Raw genomic sequence first — 16,038 nt, 5'->3', positions numbered from 1 at the left:
TCACTGAAAGATTCTGGCTCATTGTCAGTGAGTGGCAGTAATTTGTCTATTACTCTTAGGAGAAAATGAAATACACATACTTTGTCCACATACTGTGGTGATGTAATGTGCTGAGAGTGCCACGAATGATGAGTAGAAAGGTTCATACTGCTTGTCGTGGTGAAGAATGTCTGATTCACTGCAAACAAAGGAAATATGACTTTTTACACAACATTTATAGTGGGTTGTTTTAGTTTGTTTGGGGGGAGGGGGTAGAGAATACAGATAGGACAGTGACACAGAGTGGATTTGATCTAACTCCTCCTCCTTTCCTCAACTAGTGTCTTAATTCTTCCACGCAAATAAGAGTAAGAGGTGCAAAGATGGGAGTTAAAGTGTTCACGGGACAATCTCATGTTCTGCTGTGTCACATTAAACAGATGGCAACCTCTCATGATGTACATCAAATCAACTGCCATACTAAGGCTACGTTCACACTGCAGGTCTTAATGCTCAATTCCGATTTTTTGATCAAATCCGATTTTTTTGTCTCCTCGCTCACACTACAAATAAAATGCGACAGCAAACGCGCTCTAGTGTGAACGCTCAAAGCGGCCCGCATGCGCAAAAGAAGATGTCACACACAACGCGCTCTGTTTAGACCAAGAACAAACAGTATTGTTTGACTGATGGCCGTTAATATAAAGACTTCGGACTTTACGTTTCCCAATTTTTGCTTTAAGTTATTTTGTTATTTACATAATAATGTAAATAACCTAATAATGATCCTTATTGCTGTTTAAGAGAGGAGCGGTGCTTCAAAGGATAGCTGCAGATTTCTGTCAGAATCTGCAGATTATACAGTACAAATAAAATGTTTACGTTGTCTTCCCAACAGTTTCACTGACATCTACACTGGATGGCTAGGAAGCGTTCGCGATGTCTTCTCGGGCGCTGATAATTGGCTTCAGTCTTGTGTCGGTGACGTAAAAGGCGGATTTAATGCGACTTGACCGTTCAAACAGCAGTCGCTTTCTAAAACATCGGATATGTATCGGATTCAGTACCACATACGAAAGTGACCCAGATCGGATTTGAAAATATCGGATTTGCACCGTTCACACTGTCATAGCATGATCGGATATGGGTCGCATAGGGTCAAAAAAATCGGATTTGATGCGCTTTCGCCTGCAGTGTGAACGTAGCCTAAATGTCCAAGTAACAATAAAGAAAACAGCTGCTGACTGCAGCCTTACTTTTAAAATATAGACAGAATCAGCTCCATCTGTTGCTATGGTGACATTACATTGTGAATTGTGAAATTGATTCCTCTGAGGCACTGCAATTATGTAAACTTTGCTTACCTACAGTTTGTCCAATGTGTTTGTGCAAGAATTCAGTCTTAAAAATTAATTCAACTTTTTAAAACAGACTTCTTATAATTATAATTTATTATCATCCATCCATTAACATTTCTTACACATTTTGTCAACACAACCCTTTAATAAAATAAAAGAATAAAATGGTTTAATGGTTATTAAATGGTTTATAATCTGGTTAAAAGTTAGCATCAAAATAATTACTGTTCTTCAGTATACACCACCTCAGTGACTTAACTAATTAACATTTCTGATACATCTCCCAGGAGCATTAGTTTGTCTCAGTTAAAAAAACTTTTTTAAAAAAAGAAGATAAATTTCATATATCAAACCACAATCAATTGCAATATATATGCAACAAATAGTCAATATTATCAATAATTAATTGAACCTTCACAAAAAACAATCATGACCTTCACAAAAAAGCATTAAAATAGTAAAATGAATGCTATTGCTAACATGCTATTGACAAGTTGCAATAGCATGGCCATTCTGGTATCTGTGCTAGAGTGTGCTACAGTGAGAACACAAAATTTATAAACCTATCACCCAGCTTTACCAAACTCAGTGTGGTCAAACTCGTGGTATGCCATTTAAGCTTTAGCAATTCAAGCCTACTTCTTCAATGTTGTCTTCACAGAATGAAATAGTTCTTTAGGACTTGAGATGTAAGGAAACAAGGTGTGTTTATGCTGTTGGTATTGGAACTGGCTTTTGGTGTGGTTGGAATTTTTTAAGTACTTTTACATAAGCACCTGGGGCCTCTAATAAGCAGGCTTGTTACAATTACATAACTGAAAGAAAGAAACATTTTATCCAATACTTACATAGATAATGGAGTCTTATTTTATTTTAATTTTTTTTTATTATAGTAAACTGCACAATAGGATAATTCAACTACACAACACTACTTTCAATCCTCGTAATAGTTATGTTTGCATACAGCCTGTTGCACTGGAAAACGAAACCAACAGACATACTAGGAAGCTTTTTATTTCAGTGTACTAGCTTATGTTACGCCACAAACAGAGAATCAAGGGAAAACTACGGAATCAAATAAATCATTCAACAATACTTGCAAAGCACTAATATCACATATTCCTACTTTTATGAGAACATAAATAGGTGGGAATGTTGTAACGAGATAACAAGTTCATTCTGCACCAGCATCTTTGTGGTTAAGCAGAACCATTCAGCATTACCTAAAGTACAAGTCTTAGAAGCAATAACCCTAAATAACAATTTTACTAACAACAAGTTGACGGTAACCCACCATCACCTGATCAAAAATGAGTGGAGAGATAAGGTCCCCCGCCTACTTCCAGCCTAACCACAAACAGATGACGTTAGGCAGACTGGCTATTTTTGCCACCCATATAATGCGTGATTTGGCTAATGACATGCCCAGATTACGCCTCATAATGCAAGTGTTGCTGAATTTAGCCCAATTAAGTCAGCTGACGTAGTCAAATATTACTCTGGCTGGGGCGTTTGAGGGTTAGCCAGTCCAGTTGGAAGGCCCCCCGAGTTAGCCTGTCGGCTAATGTTTGTGTTAGCTAGCTAATGATGAAGCAATTTTGTTAAAGCTTACACTGCGACACCGTTTAACGTTTGCACAGCGCTGACATTACGTTAAAGATAAATGTCCATCAGTCATAAGACGTGCGTTGTTTCAAACTCTGTAGTCAGCAGAAAGGAAACGCTAAATAGCATTTTGAGTAAGTTAGCTGTCATTAGCATATCAGCTAACGTCTGGAGCTGACTCCATGCCAGTGCAAGTTAAGCTTAAATAGCTTGCTAGCCGCTAACGTTAGCAAAATGGGTATCGTTTCCCATCCAACTATACTAACCAAGCTAGGGTTAGCAATTTAGCTAGCTAGCCTACGCCTAGGTGGACACAGGCAGTATTCAAGCAAATATGAACCTGCAATTTATTGACAATTAACCGGTTACCTGTTGATTATAGACCCAATAAGCTGAGGTAGCTCCTTCGTCTCAAAAGCAGTGTACGAAGCTGATAAAAGCGGCCGAACTGCCGCTGTCCATTCGTGTTCCCCATCTCCTCCGCTCGACGCCATCTTGAAATCCTAACAGAAAAAACTAGTTACTGGAAGAAGAAACTGTGGTGTAAGTAAATCTTGGGGGCGCTCTCACTCTGATACCAGCCCTGCCAACATTTCACTCGAAATGTTTACTGGTTTACTGTTTCTAAACCCATTTTAAATTATGTATAATAATATAGTTCCCATTTTACAGGAACGAATAAAGCGATGTTTTCCCCTTCATTCATTTGTGATATAATTACATATACAAGTAGTAAAACTTACATATTGGTTGTTTTGTTTTGTTTTGTTTTACCGCGTTTAACTTATCTTTTTATTGTTTTAATATTAACTTCATCAACAAACCAATAATCAAGTTTTTGACTTTATGTGACTTTCATCCACATATGTTAATATTCTTGTATAACGATAGATAGATATAGTAATACGACACCTTTTGATTCCAAAAAAGCCAACAGGACTTTATCCAAGATCATCAAGTAAGTAAAAAAAAAAAAAGAGTAAATATTAATTCATATAATAAATAAAATAAAATAAATATTTTATTGTCTAATTTCTCACTGCACCACACAAGGCCTAGAATGCACTGCTAAATAGATAAAATATATTAAATACACAAATCTTCTTCGTTTTTCTTTATTTAATTGGTTTTTATTTTTCGCTTTTTTAACGTGTCGGGGTGCAGCCTCTGTCTTCCACCTGAATCCTGTTATTATCCCCTGTGGTACCATTATTTTTAAATTTTATCATTTGTGTTTCTGTCACTTGATCCCATCACACATTTTCCCACTCATGAATTAATCTCGGTTTTACACTATTTTTTTCAATAGTGATCTGCTTTCTTTTTTTTTCTTTCAGTTTAGGATTTGGTTCAATCCATGAATATTTGTTAATCTGAAAGGTCACTACCAGGACCGACGCTGTAACCTTTACAACCTTTAGGGGGCAGCACTTCTCCATCGCAGAACAAAAAGGAAGTCGTTCGGCTTCCGACTTCCTCCTTCCGTTGAAGAGCAAGTCAGAGCTGCTGCAGCAATGGCAAAGCTAATTTTGCTTTGGCTTAAGTGTATCATATTATACAATGCTGTCGATGCTGTGTTTGAGGACCAAGTAGGAAAATTTGATTGGTAAGAGGAGTCAAGCGAACGATCAAATGTGTGCCGATTATGTTTTAATGTGGAAATGCTAATGTTAGCACCTGTCAAAGCAGCTAACTGCGAATCGGTGGACTTTGAATGAGAGAACAGGTCAAAACACATCAGAATGAATACAAACAAACAAATGTAAATTTGGTAGTTAATTTCAGGAGGTGTACATATCTCCATGGTTTATACATTAAGTAAATCATTGGTCCCACTAAATTCAGCAAGTGAAACGCGATAGAAAGTGATTTAAAGGTAATAGGAAAACGTTGTAGCCAATCTGATAATAATCAATAAACCAGTGTCATGTAGTTTCGGCTTTTCAGTTTGAGAAATATGTCTTTGCACCGGGATTGGATCCATGTGGTCATTAAAACAATGGTGTCACTATGATCATGGGTGAGCTGGATGACAGTCTGAGTGCTTGTGCTTTCTCTTCATGTTTCACAGGAGGCAGCAGTATGTAGGCAAGGTTCGTTTTTCTCATTTTGACACACATGTACAGTCATCCAAAAAGGTTCTTGTAGCAACAGAGAATAATGTTTTTGCCGCACTCAATACAAGGACCGGGGAACTCTGTGAGTATGTTGTTCCTTTGAAAGACGAAGTTCTCATATATTAGGTATAGTCTTTTATTGTCACTTTGTTATCAATGTCTGTTACAGTCTGGCGACATGTTGATAAGTCTGGACCCGAAGGAAACATTGATGCTCTTTTGCACCATGGACAAGGTGATTTATTTTTTTGTAATGATTCTAATCATGTATTTGAATTGCAGTAAAGTTTAAAGATTTTTTTTAAAGTTCCTCCAGTTGATGAAAGTGTGTTTGTGTCCTAGATGCGATCCTAGTGGTTGGCAATGGCCGCCTGCTGCGATCCTGGGATGTCAATGTTGGTGGTTTGAACTGGGAAATTGTGCTCGACTCTGGAAGGTGATTATTACCTTGAGGTTAAGAATGGTCTTTATTTATTCATTTATTTGATTAAATCTTACCTCGTTGCTTTTTATATGTTCAAGTTTCCAGAAAGCATGTCTAGTGGGACAGCAAGGCACAGTGAAACATGTGGCTGTTTTGGAAAAAAACATTATCTCTCTCCATTACCTTTCTAATGGCCATCAAAAATGGATAGAAAATCTACCAGATAGGTATGTTTTTATATTAATGTTAATTTTGTGTACTGATGTTCTCTGTTTCAATGAACATAAATCTACACAGGAATTCATTTACCACCTTAAAGGCTTTTTTTTTGTAGAAAATACTACACAGTGTTGCAAAAACAGTAGTTTTATTATGAAACGTTTGTCACCTTCTGTTTCTCTCCACAGTGAGACTGTGGATTACCAGACTGTTTATTCTGGAGGAAATGGTGAAGTTTATGCTTTGGGAATTGTTCCCCATTCCCACATTGTTATTATTGCTTACAGCACTGATGATGGAGAAATAATCAAGCAGGTAATCCTGTTTATTAATGATAGTATTAAAAAAATCAGCCTATGCTCTGTAAATTTAATGTATATAAAATAGGTAATTTGTTAAAGAACAAACTAACTTAAACACTGAACCAGTGGTCAGTATATAGAATGATTTTTGTGAGTTTCTTGTTTGTAATGTTTTCAGATCTCAGTTGAAGCTCCGTGGCTGTCCAACATAGTGGCCAGCTGTGCAGTGATTGGTCAGGGGGTGCTGATTTGTGTAGACTCTGCAACTCCATCGCTGTACATGTACAACTTAAACCCAAATATGGATGATTTACAGATGACCCAGATCCCCCTGCAGGTATGATTCTAACAAAAACCTTTCTAATGTACAAAATTGCCATGTATGTCCTCTGCTTTAGATTGGGTAAGTTTTAAATTCTGCCTCTCTCTTTCTCAGCTCTCCACTTCTGTGTTCTTATATGTTCCTTTGTAAATGCACAGTTTTTCTTTTACAGTCTTCTCCTATTTGTCTTCTCACAGTCACTGGGACTTGAAGTAGCTCCAGACTTTCAACCGGTCCTGGTGTCTCACCAGCCCAACTCAGCCCATCAGCCTCTGTCTGAGTTCTTCCTTCAGCTCGGCCCTGATAACTTCCTGCTTCTCCAGTTCAACAATGGTCAGATAGTTACGCTCAGGGATTTCAAGCCAGTACGTAAGCTTTTCTCTATATTTTTGTTTCATATTCAAAAACATTAGCCTGTCCTGGTATTGCAGTTGTTCTGCTATATCAGCCAACATCAGTAAATATCTGCAAAAATGTAAATGTGGCTTGGCATCCTTGCCAAAATATTTTATTGCCCTGGGAAAATGTCAAACATAATAACTGTTAAAAACGGCCAAATACGATCCTTTTTTTTTTTTTTTCCAACCTGTGACATTTTGTAGAATGTATTGTTTTTCTACAGAAACATGATGTCTTTTGTTGTATTATACAGAGCTATATCCTTTGTTTGTTGTAGGCCTTGCTGGTTTCCTTTGCAACCACTGGAGAGAAGACCATTGCTGCTGTTATGTCCCCCAAGAATAAAACTGTGAGTTAAAGTAATATTTCACCTTTAGATTTATGTGTGGGTTTTGATGTGTTTTAGCTGTTTTCTTAGTCATAAATGCATTTGATTTTAGAAGGCAGATGCGTAATACACATATTGATTTACTTAATGTAAAGGTTAGACTTGTTACTGTAAGTTTTTTTTTTCATGTCTTTCAGGAAACTGTCTTATAAGTGTGTTTTGGGGTTTTTGTGTCTTGTTTTTTTTAAATAAAATTTTTTATTGGGAGATTATTATTTGTTTCTTTCCCATAGGCCTGCAGTATTAACCTCTTTAGTGCTGAAACTGGACGAAGACTTCTAGATACAACACTGATTTTCGTTATGGATCCTAATGGTGGCAAACCAGAGAAAGTGAGTCAGTTTTCTTTCCTGAGGTACTGTGGGAACTATGGCCTTTCAGAGCAGGCAGAGTTTTCTAAACACAGGTGCAGTCAGTTCATTTCAGTATGATGTGGAAAAAATAAGACATGCTGGTTTCTGGGCTTTCTTTGAAAATATAGACAGTACTTTTTTCTTTTTTTTTTTTATGCCAACTTTAGTAGTAAATGTGCCCCGTAGTGTGTTAGTAATGGCTTTACAATAGAAGTAAATTATATTCTCTCTTTCAGATCTACATACAGCCATTCTTGAAAAAAGATGACTCTGTAGGCTACAGGGCCATGGTGCAAACAGAGGACCACACACTCACTTTCATACAACAGCCAGGTATGAGCGGCAAAAACAGGAAGCAAGGAAAGAGTGCTTTCAGGCTGTACTGATGTTAATGTGAGCAGAGCTATTGATGCTGCAGGACTTTTTTAATTATAGTTTTACTAAAGCTAACCAAAGTAAAATCCTTCTCATTGTACTCAAAAGAGCAAAAGAAGAATAGACACCCTATTTTTTTTCTGGAATGTGTTTTAGCAAGGTCAGACAGAGGGATGAAAACGTCATGAATATTCATACTGTGGTCTGACTGCGGTGGGTTTCTGTCAATCAGTAGGCAAATTAAATGTAAGTGAGGAGTCTGCGTGTTTGTTTAGTGTTGAGAACTTGGACATTTTTCCCAAAGCGCATAGACTTGTAAGCTGTGCAGTGCCTCATGATAATATTTTTGGTTTATCCCACCTCTTAATCATCATGGTTGCTGCCAACATCTGACCACGGTGTGGACAGATTTCATAATGTACCTACAGTCCTGTCTTTTCCACAAGAATGATGGAAAAACGCGTCTCATAATATAATTAATGGAACGCGTCAACACAAACTGCATACAGCCGCAGGGTGTGGGAAATAGATTGAATAAACGATTGCAGAACAATAATGATTCTTGCTTTCCAGGGCGTGTGATGTGGACTAGAGAGGAGGCCTTGTCAGATGTGGTGACAATGGAAATGGTGGATCTGCCCCTCACTGGAACGCAGGCTGAGCTGGAGGGAGAGTTCGGCAAAAAGGCCGGTAAATGTCAAACCGAAATTTTTGCTGTATTTGAATGGAGTCATGTAAATCTCCTTTACAAAGCGTAAACTCAGCAGAACTGGATGGTGTCTCCATTAATGGTTCCATAACTTAGAATTTCTAATCATTTCTGAGGGTTGTTGCATTTGCTTTTGTCCTTCCTTAAACAACTCAGCTGCTTTATCAAATCGGCGAATTTGCTATATTCCAGTTTCAAACATATCTTTCGCATGTGTGTTGATATTACTGCTTTCATTTTGTTTGTTTTTGTCCTGTTTTTTGTTATTGCTGCTTATGGATTCAGCCATTCAAGGTAACAAATCTGTGCCTTTTTTCAGCAAAACTTGATTCCTTGTCTTACGGTTAGGACTTCCTCACATTCAGTGAACCATTCCTCTGTTGAACCCTTTGCTTCATTTTATTTCACTCTTGAAATAAAACCTGTATCCCTGTGTCCTTGTTGTTTCTCGCAACGTTTGTTGTATTTAAGATATGAAACATGATGTGGATCAGATGTTAAAAATTTGAGTCAAGTCCCCGGAAGGTCACTTAGCGGCATCTGTGCTCTTGTTTACGTTTGTCCAGATGGGCTGATGTCTATGGTGTTCAAGAGGCTGTCCTCTCAGCTCATCTTGCTGCAGGCCTGGATCTCTCACCTCTGGAAGCTGTTCTATGACGCACGCAAGCCTCGTAGTCAAGTTAAAAACGAGGTCACCATCGAAAACCTGTCCAGAGATGAGTTCAACTTGCAGAAGATGATGGTTATGGTCACTGCATCTGGAAAAGTATGAAACTAAAGCTTATCCTGTCATTTAGAAATGGTTTGTTAGCATTTCAGGGAGGATGAGCAGCGCCGCACAGTTGTGGTCAAACTAGATTTGGTTTATTTTGTCTAAAATCAGGCAGGCTTGAAGGGAATTGAAACACTGATAAATAAATTCAGATTAGTCATCTCACTTTTTCCTGCAAGGTTCATTCTTTTCTTCTTCTCCTTTTTTCAGCTCTTTGGGATTGACAGTAAGACTGGCAGTATTTTATGGAGGCACTACCTCAATGATGTCCCATCGAATGCAGCGTTCAAACTGATGGTACAGCGAACGACAGCGCACTTCCCTCATCCTCCGCAGTGCACGTTGCTCATCAAAGATAAGGTAACTTATTGCAAAGGCTCTGTGTTTGGAGATTCAGGTTTGGTGTCAAAGCTCTTATCTTGCAGGCTGACAATATGGATAAAGCTCAAATAGTTGGCGGGGAAAAAAAACTGACCAAATGGTACCTACAGTTTTCAACTTTAAAGACAAGACAGGCTCAGTAAAAGATAAAAGAAATCTTAAAGATACCCACTTGACAGATAAAGTACTGACCTGACCTGTAAAACGTGATTAAGGTTTATTTTCTTTGTTCTATTTTTGGTCATCAGGACACAGGGCTCACCACACTGCATGTGTTTAACCCCATCTTTGGAAAGAAGAGTCATGTGACTCCACCTGCTCTACCTCAGCCAATACTTCAGTCACTCCTGCTGCCACTCATGGACCAGGATTATGCTAAAGTTTTGCTTCTAGTTGATGATCAGTACAAGGTTTGTAGCAAACTGTATACATTTACACATTCTCACTATATTGCATCTCGAAGCCATTTCTGTATGAATACTCATCATGCTGCCTCATAACGACTCTATGTCCCATTAATTATACTGTTTACATATTGTGCATGACCACCAGGCAGTAGAACACTGTTTAACAATGGCATTGTGTGAGCTGTCGCTTACCTGCAAACAAATGATATTCATCTTGCTCGCTTTTTCCCAGGTTTCTGCATTTCCTTCTACGAAGAACGTACTGCAGCAGCTCCAGGAAATGGCCTCATCTATATTCTTTTATCTTGTTGACTCCAGCCAGGGAAGACTTTCTGGTTACAGACTAAGGACGGCAAGTGAAACTTTTTGAACGCATCATTTCCTGATTCTCACAGGAAACCGTCATGAAACTATACCCAAGTCACAGACAGAAAAAGTTCATGTGTATCATTTTGTGTTCTCAGGACTTGTCCACTGAGCAGATCTGGGAAGTTGTCATTCCAATGGAGATACAAAGGATTGTCTCTGTCAAAGGGAAAAGGCCTAATGAGCATGTCCACTCGCAAGGAAGAGTAATGGGAGACCGCAGTGTTCTCTATAAGGTACCGTAACATCCTTTTTAAAACACATTTTTTTAAATTTATTTTTATTTAACTTTTATTTATACAGGTAGTCCCATTGCGACTCAGTGTCTCATTTACAAGATAGATCTGTTCTAGACAAACATTAAAATTACAACAATAAAAGAAACAGTAAAATAGCTAAATTTGTCTAATGTACACAGTCATACCAAAGATAGGAACAAGTTCCCAGTGATGATTTCACAAAAACACTTGTATGTCTTTGAAGTATGCAAGTGAAAACAACTAAGAAAGCTTCAAATCCTTCTGGTTAAGCTTATATTATTGACTTTATTCTGGCTCGATTTTGGTTTGTTTTGGCTCAGTTTTCCCTCTTTGCGCTAAAAGACGGTAACGCCCCGTCTTGTGACGTAAACTAAAAACTCATCTTTCCAAGAAATCTTGTAACCCATGTCACTGTTTTCCCAGTGAATCACATTCTCCCTTCGACTGCCCTCTTTTAGTAAGAATTCACTGCTAGTACTCCTTACTGTTGCCTTTGTTGTGATTTATGAATCACCCGTGAAGTGTGCTCTTGCATTCATTATTTCAGAGAGTAGCACAAGAAGATGAGGATAAAAACACATTAGAAATCATTCACTAGGACAGTTTATAGCGGTACATCGAGTAGTGCTTGAGGTTTCCTAGAATTGTTGATCTGGATAGGCTGATGGCCAGCTGACTGCCATATTTGAGACCTTGTTGCAAGTATTTCCGGTCATATTTTTTGTAAGCTAGATTCCTGAGAAGGCAAATGTAGCTTAACATAGTCAAGAACCCTCGTTTATGGACTGAAAAATTTATTTTCCAACCTTTTTTCATAAATGAAACCAGGTACAAAAAACCCCCAACTTATTTCCCTACTACAAAGAAAAAGTCAGTGCGTTAATGCGGTCCTACTTGGTTGTAGTGGTTTGCACTTTACACATTTGCTTGGCAAGCAAATGTTGTTGGTTGGACTCCAGCCGGAGACACAAATCCCAGTTTGGGTTTGCGTCAGGAAGGGCATCTGGCGTAAAACTCTGCCAAATCAAACATCCGGAGTGGCCCAAAAGTAGCTTGAGTGAGGCTCTGCTTCATTTGACAACAAATTTATCTTAATTAACGAGATATGTACTTTTGTGCTATTATATTAATTTAAATGTCCAATTGTGTTCTAACTAATTTTTATAGTACCTGAACCCCAATCTACTGGCTGTAGTGACTGAGAGCACAGACACGCATCAGGAGCGCAGCTTTGTCGGGATCATCCTGATTGACGGTGTGACCGGCCGCATCATCCACGAGGCTGTTCAGAGAAAAGCCAGAGGACCGGTGCATATTGTGCATTCTGAAAACTGGGTGGTGGTGAGCACGCTTGTTTGCTACAGTCATGTGTAGGGATTGAAATAATTACAACCACCTTTTGTTGTCTTGCTTTTTGCATCGTTACAGTTTGAAGGCCATTTGTTCAAAGCACATAACTAAATGGAGGAAAAAAGGAGAAATATTGAGGGTTATATTTATTGTGTCTCCTTCCCCTGTGTGACTCCGCAGTATGAATACTGGAGCACCAAGTCACGTAGGAACGAGTTCTCTGTAATTGAACTGTATGAAGGAATGGAGCTCTACAACAGCACCGTGTTCAGCTCGCTGGATCGGCCACACGCTCCTCAGGTTCTCCAGCAGTCTTACATTTTCCCCTCCGCCATTTCTACCATGGAGGCCACGCTGACTGAAAAGGGCATCACCAGCCGCCATCTGCTCAGTAAGTGCTACTCGGTTATATTGCTGTTTTCTGTGGTTTTTTGGCTTTTAGTTATTACATAATATGTTAGAAATAAAAAGTATTTTCAGAACCGGGCTGCCCTTTTTGTAATATGTTTGTTTGAATTTGCTTTGTCATAGTTGGCTTGCCGTCTGGAGGGATTTTGTCATTACCAAAGATGTTCCTCGACCCACGAAGGCCAGAAATAGTATCTGAGCAAAGCCGGTCAGTCCTCAAGTCAGGCTTAGTGTGAAAATGAAAGTCAGATTTTTCTTTACTGTTATGTGTCTGACTTGTTAACTTGATCTTCAGTGAGGAGAACCTGATACCCTATGCTCCAGAGCTAATGATCCGTACAGAGTGGTTTATCAACTACAATCAGAGTATATCAAGAGTGCGAGGTATTCACACTTCCCCGTCTGGACTGGAGTCAACCTGCCTGGTAAGTCTGCCTTCAAAGTAATGAAAAGCACATGACAGCACAGTGTAAGATTAAAATAAAATGGTTTAAAAATCATTTACATCACATATATTTAGTTTAAAATGGTACAAAGACAACCTATCAAATGTTGAAATGAAGAAATTTTATTGGTTGAACAACACACTCATCGGCCACCGCACTGGGTCACCTGTTCAACTACTTGTTTACATAAACATCTAATAAGCCAATCACATGGCAGCATTGTAATGCTCAAACTGAGCATCTTAATGGGGTAGAAAGGTGGTTTAAGTGGCTTTGAATGTGGTATGGTTACAGATAATAATCTGAAAAACAAAAACAAAATATCCAGTGATCAGGAGCTCTCTATGTGAAAATGTCTCATTGATGTCAGAGGTCAGAGGACAATGGCCAGAGTGATTTAAGCTGATAGGAAAGCAACAGTAACTCAACACATCGAACTTTAAAGGAGATGGACTAAAGCAGGAGTAGATCACACCAGGTGCCACTTGGACCAGAATCTCTGAGCAATGTTTCTGGCACCTTGTTGAATCTGTGCCATGAAGAATTAAGCCAGTTCTGAAGGCAAAATGAGGTCCAACATCGTACTAGCAAGGTGTAACTAATGAAGTGGTCAGTGAGTGGATATAACATGTAACTGTGGCAATCGGAGCATGTTTAATATCGTGTTGCATCATTTCTTCTATGGGGTTCATAACCGAGGGGAAACAAACGCTGTTGTTTTAAAAGTGAAGTGTTTTCCCATCCTTGGTAGATATATTGATTTCAGCTGCTCAAAAGTTAATGGCGTACTTTACTAGAGTTGTGATCCTGAAATAATTGATACATTCCCTGGAAAAAAGACTCTGGGCATGTTGCTCTGAGATTTTCATATCATTTAGTGCACAAGCTCTGTGCACGTTTTCTCCAACCGTATTACCAAGCTGTGAGCCACGCACTAAGAGCAAACCCACTGGTCCCTTTTTAAGCCTGTAGTATTCCAGGTTCATGGTTTCCAAAAATATTTTCATATTTTGATTTTTCATGCCACTGAGCAGTTTTTTTCCACTCTGCCTCAGTCCATCTTACATGAGCTTTGGCCTCGCAAATGTCCTGGCCCCTGCGTCTTGTTTATGTTTGGGGGTTTTTTTGGTTTTTTTGCACATAGTGAAGTTTTAACTTGTTTTTGTGGACGCAGCAGTGAACTATGTTCAGTAGAGCTCATGCACAATTTTCCACAATGGAATATTGTCTTGTTTTTTAACCAAAGCTTGGCTATTCAGTATCTGCTTTTGACTTTCTTCCCCACTTACAAGGAATTATTTGGATCCTTTAATATCATCTGCCATAGATGAGAAATTCCCCCAGTTTAAATTAAATTGACAGTGGTTTTAAAAAAACGTTTGCCCACTCAGTCTCTGTCTTTCGCAAATGGTGAAATCCTCGTTGGTTTTACTTCTGTGAGGCTCAGCTTCTCTAGGATGTTTTTTTTTGTATAGCAAATCATGTTACTCAGTAACCTAATTAGTTGTGAGAATGTTCCACCGGATCTTTTTTTTTTTTTCTTGGTATAGCATTACGCAACTTTTCCAGTCTTTTTTTTTGTTTTTTTGTTTTTTTGCCCCTTCCCCGTGTTGCTGACGTCAAATTCAAAATGAGTTCAGAAGATTTTTTTTTCTTGTTTACCGTCCAATTTAAAGCATCTTCAAATCATTGCATGTACATTTTCATCACATCACTACTATTTGGAAACAGGGCTGTAGATGATTCCTTATTTGGAAATGTATTGCCACCACTTGGTTTTCCTCCCCACTTAAATAAAATCTTAATATGACAATTTTATTTTATTTTTTAGGTTGTGGCATATGGTCTTGACATCTACCAGACACGTGTGTATCCCTCGAAGCAGTTCGACGTACTAAAAGATGACTACGACTACATGCTGATCAGTAGCGTGCTTCTTGCCCTTTTCTTTGCCACCATGATCAGCAAACGCCTGGCAGAAGTTAAACTGCTCAACCGGGCTTGGCGGTAAGGCGACGGTTAAATTCCTACATCTGCCAGCTCTGTGGCTGCACGAAGGACCTCGGCTCCAAGAGATGAGACCGCTGAGGCCGTGCCTGTCCAAGAACACAGGTCAAAGTTCAATAAGGCCCATAAGGAACTGCAGGGGTGAGGGGACAGTGGGGAGGGGGTGAAATGAGGGGTTAGCAAAAAGTTTTTGTGTTTATTTTTTAACTTATTTTGCAAAAATGAATTATTTCATAGTAGAATAATTGTTCTTTTGTGAAATGTCATTTCGATTAAATGTTTAACACAGCTAATTATGAACCGATAAAACCGGCCAATTTACTAAACTATGGAGCTTGAAAACTTCTGCTCATGTGACAGTTATTTTAGTTTTCCTGGGCCTTTTTTTGTTTTTGTTTTTTGAGACATTTCTGCATCACTGGACTGATCTAATATAAAGCGATAACAAATGTGGAGCTGAGGGAATAGTCAGGAGAAATGCGTGAATGTGAGCATGAACTCGAACAGTACCATAGTGGAAGGGTTTGTTGGGTTTTTTTTAGCCTGCTGAATCACCTTGATACTCCAGTCCCGTTTGGATTGTTGGCAAATGAGCTGTGAATATGAGCTGTGAGGTGATAATGTAGCATGTACAAGAAATGGTTTTTTGAGATGTCTGAAAACCACCAAATGAACTGTTACACTGTTGCCACCATCACATGATGAACCAAGGGAATGGGAAGAGACAGTAGCCTTTCTTTTATGTACATCTCTCATCTTGTAGCTCATACTTTTATGAGAAATTTTCCACATAGCTACTGTTGATGCTCCATTAAAATTTCTCCCAAAACTCCATTCTGAGCGCTTTAGTTTGTTATTGTTGTTGTTGTTGTTCTTCTTCTGTTAGCTGCTCCTTTTAGGGTTCTTCACAGCTGATCATCTGCCCCCATCCACCTATATTCGGTCACACCAACTCTCTGCTTTTGATTATTATTATTAGTAGTATTATAGTATTATTAGTAGTGTTATTATTATTAGTTCAATATTCCAGGTGCTTGTGACATGATCCACTCTAAATAACAACATGTGCTTTTTTATTATGTAGTGCCTGA

General features: G+C 38.6%; 2 protein-coding genes across 13 annotated transcripts in view; one reads left to right on the top strand and one right to left on the bottom strand.

The window, feature by feature from the left end:
- The window catches only part of ubr4 (ubiquitin protein ligase E3 component n-recognin 4), a 62,192-nt gene extending 58,723 nt beyond the window's left edge, over positions 1-3,469 (bottom strand). For all 12 annotated transcript variants that reach the window (XM_085443006.1, XM_085443009.1, XM_085443016.1 and 9 more), the window contains exons 1-2: positions 3,312-3,469; positions 81-178 (exon numbers count right to left, since the gene is read on the bottom strand). In XM_085443006.1, the coding sequence (XP_085299132.1) occupies positions 81-178; positions 3,312-3,436 (223 nt within the window). In that variant the 5' untranslated portion in view covers positions 3,437-3,469. The remainder of the gene's footprint in view (positions 1-80; positions 179-3,311) is intronic.
- A 927-nt stretch (positions 3,470-4,396) lies between these two features.
- Positions 4,397-15,781, top strand: emc1 (ER membrane protein complex subunit 1). Its single transcript, XM_085443018.1, has 22 exons — positions 4,397-4,548; positions 5,014-5,141; positions 5,229-5,294; positions 5,402-5,495; positions 5,582-5,710; positions 5,891-6,017; positions 6,183-6,341; positions 6,524-6,691; positions 7,003-7,074; positions 7,347-7,445; positions 7,703-7,799; positions 8,415-8,531; positions 9,117-9,316; positions 9,533-9,682; positions 9,952-10,113; positions 10,343-10,462; positions 10,575-10,712; positions 11,904-12,077; positions 12,267-12,477; positions 12,618-12,702; positions 12,790-12,919; positions 14,772-15,781. Exons 1-22 carry the CDS (start codon positions 4,457-4,459, stop codon positions 14,949-14,951), a joined length of 2,898 nt encoding a protein of 965 aa, XP_085299144.1. The 5' UTR covers positions 4,397-4,456; the 3' UTR covers positions 14,952-15,781.
- The last annotated feature ends 257 nt before the right edge of the window (positions 15,782-16,038 follow it).

Source organism: Copadichromis virginalis, linkage group LG20, assembly GCF_057382275.1.
Source record: "Copadichromis virginalis isolate Kocher_CV1m ecotype Utaka linkage group LG20, C_Virginalis_male_GT1.1, whole genome shotgun sequence".
NCBI classification, from domain to species: Eukaryota; Metazoa; Chordata; class Actinopteri; order Cichliformes; family Cichlidae; genus Copadichromis; species Copadichromis virginalis.
The sequence above is the reverse complement of the archived record's forward strand: the minus strand, read 5'-3'. Positions and strand labels throughout refer to the sequence as shown.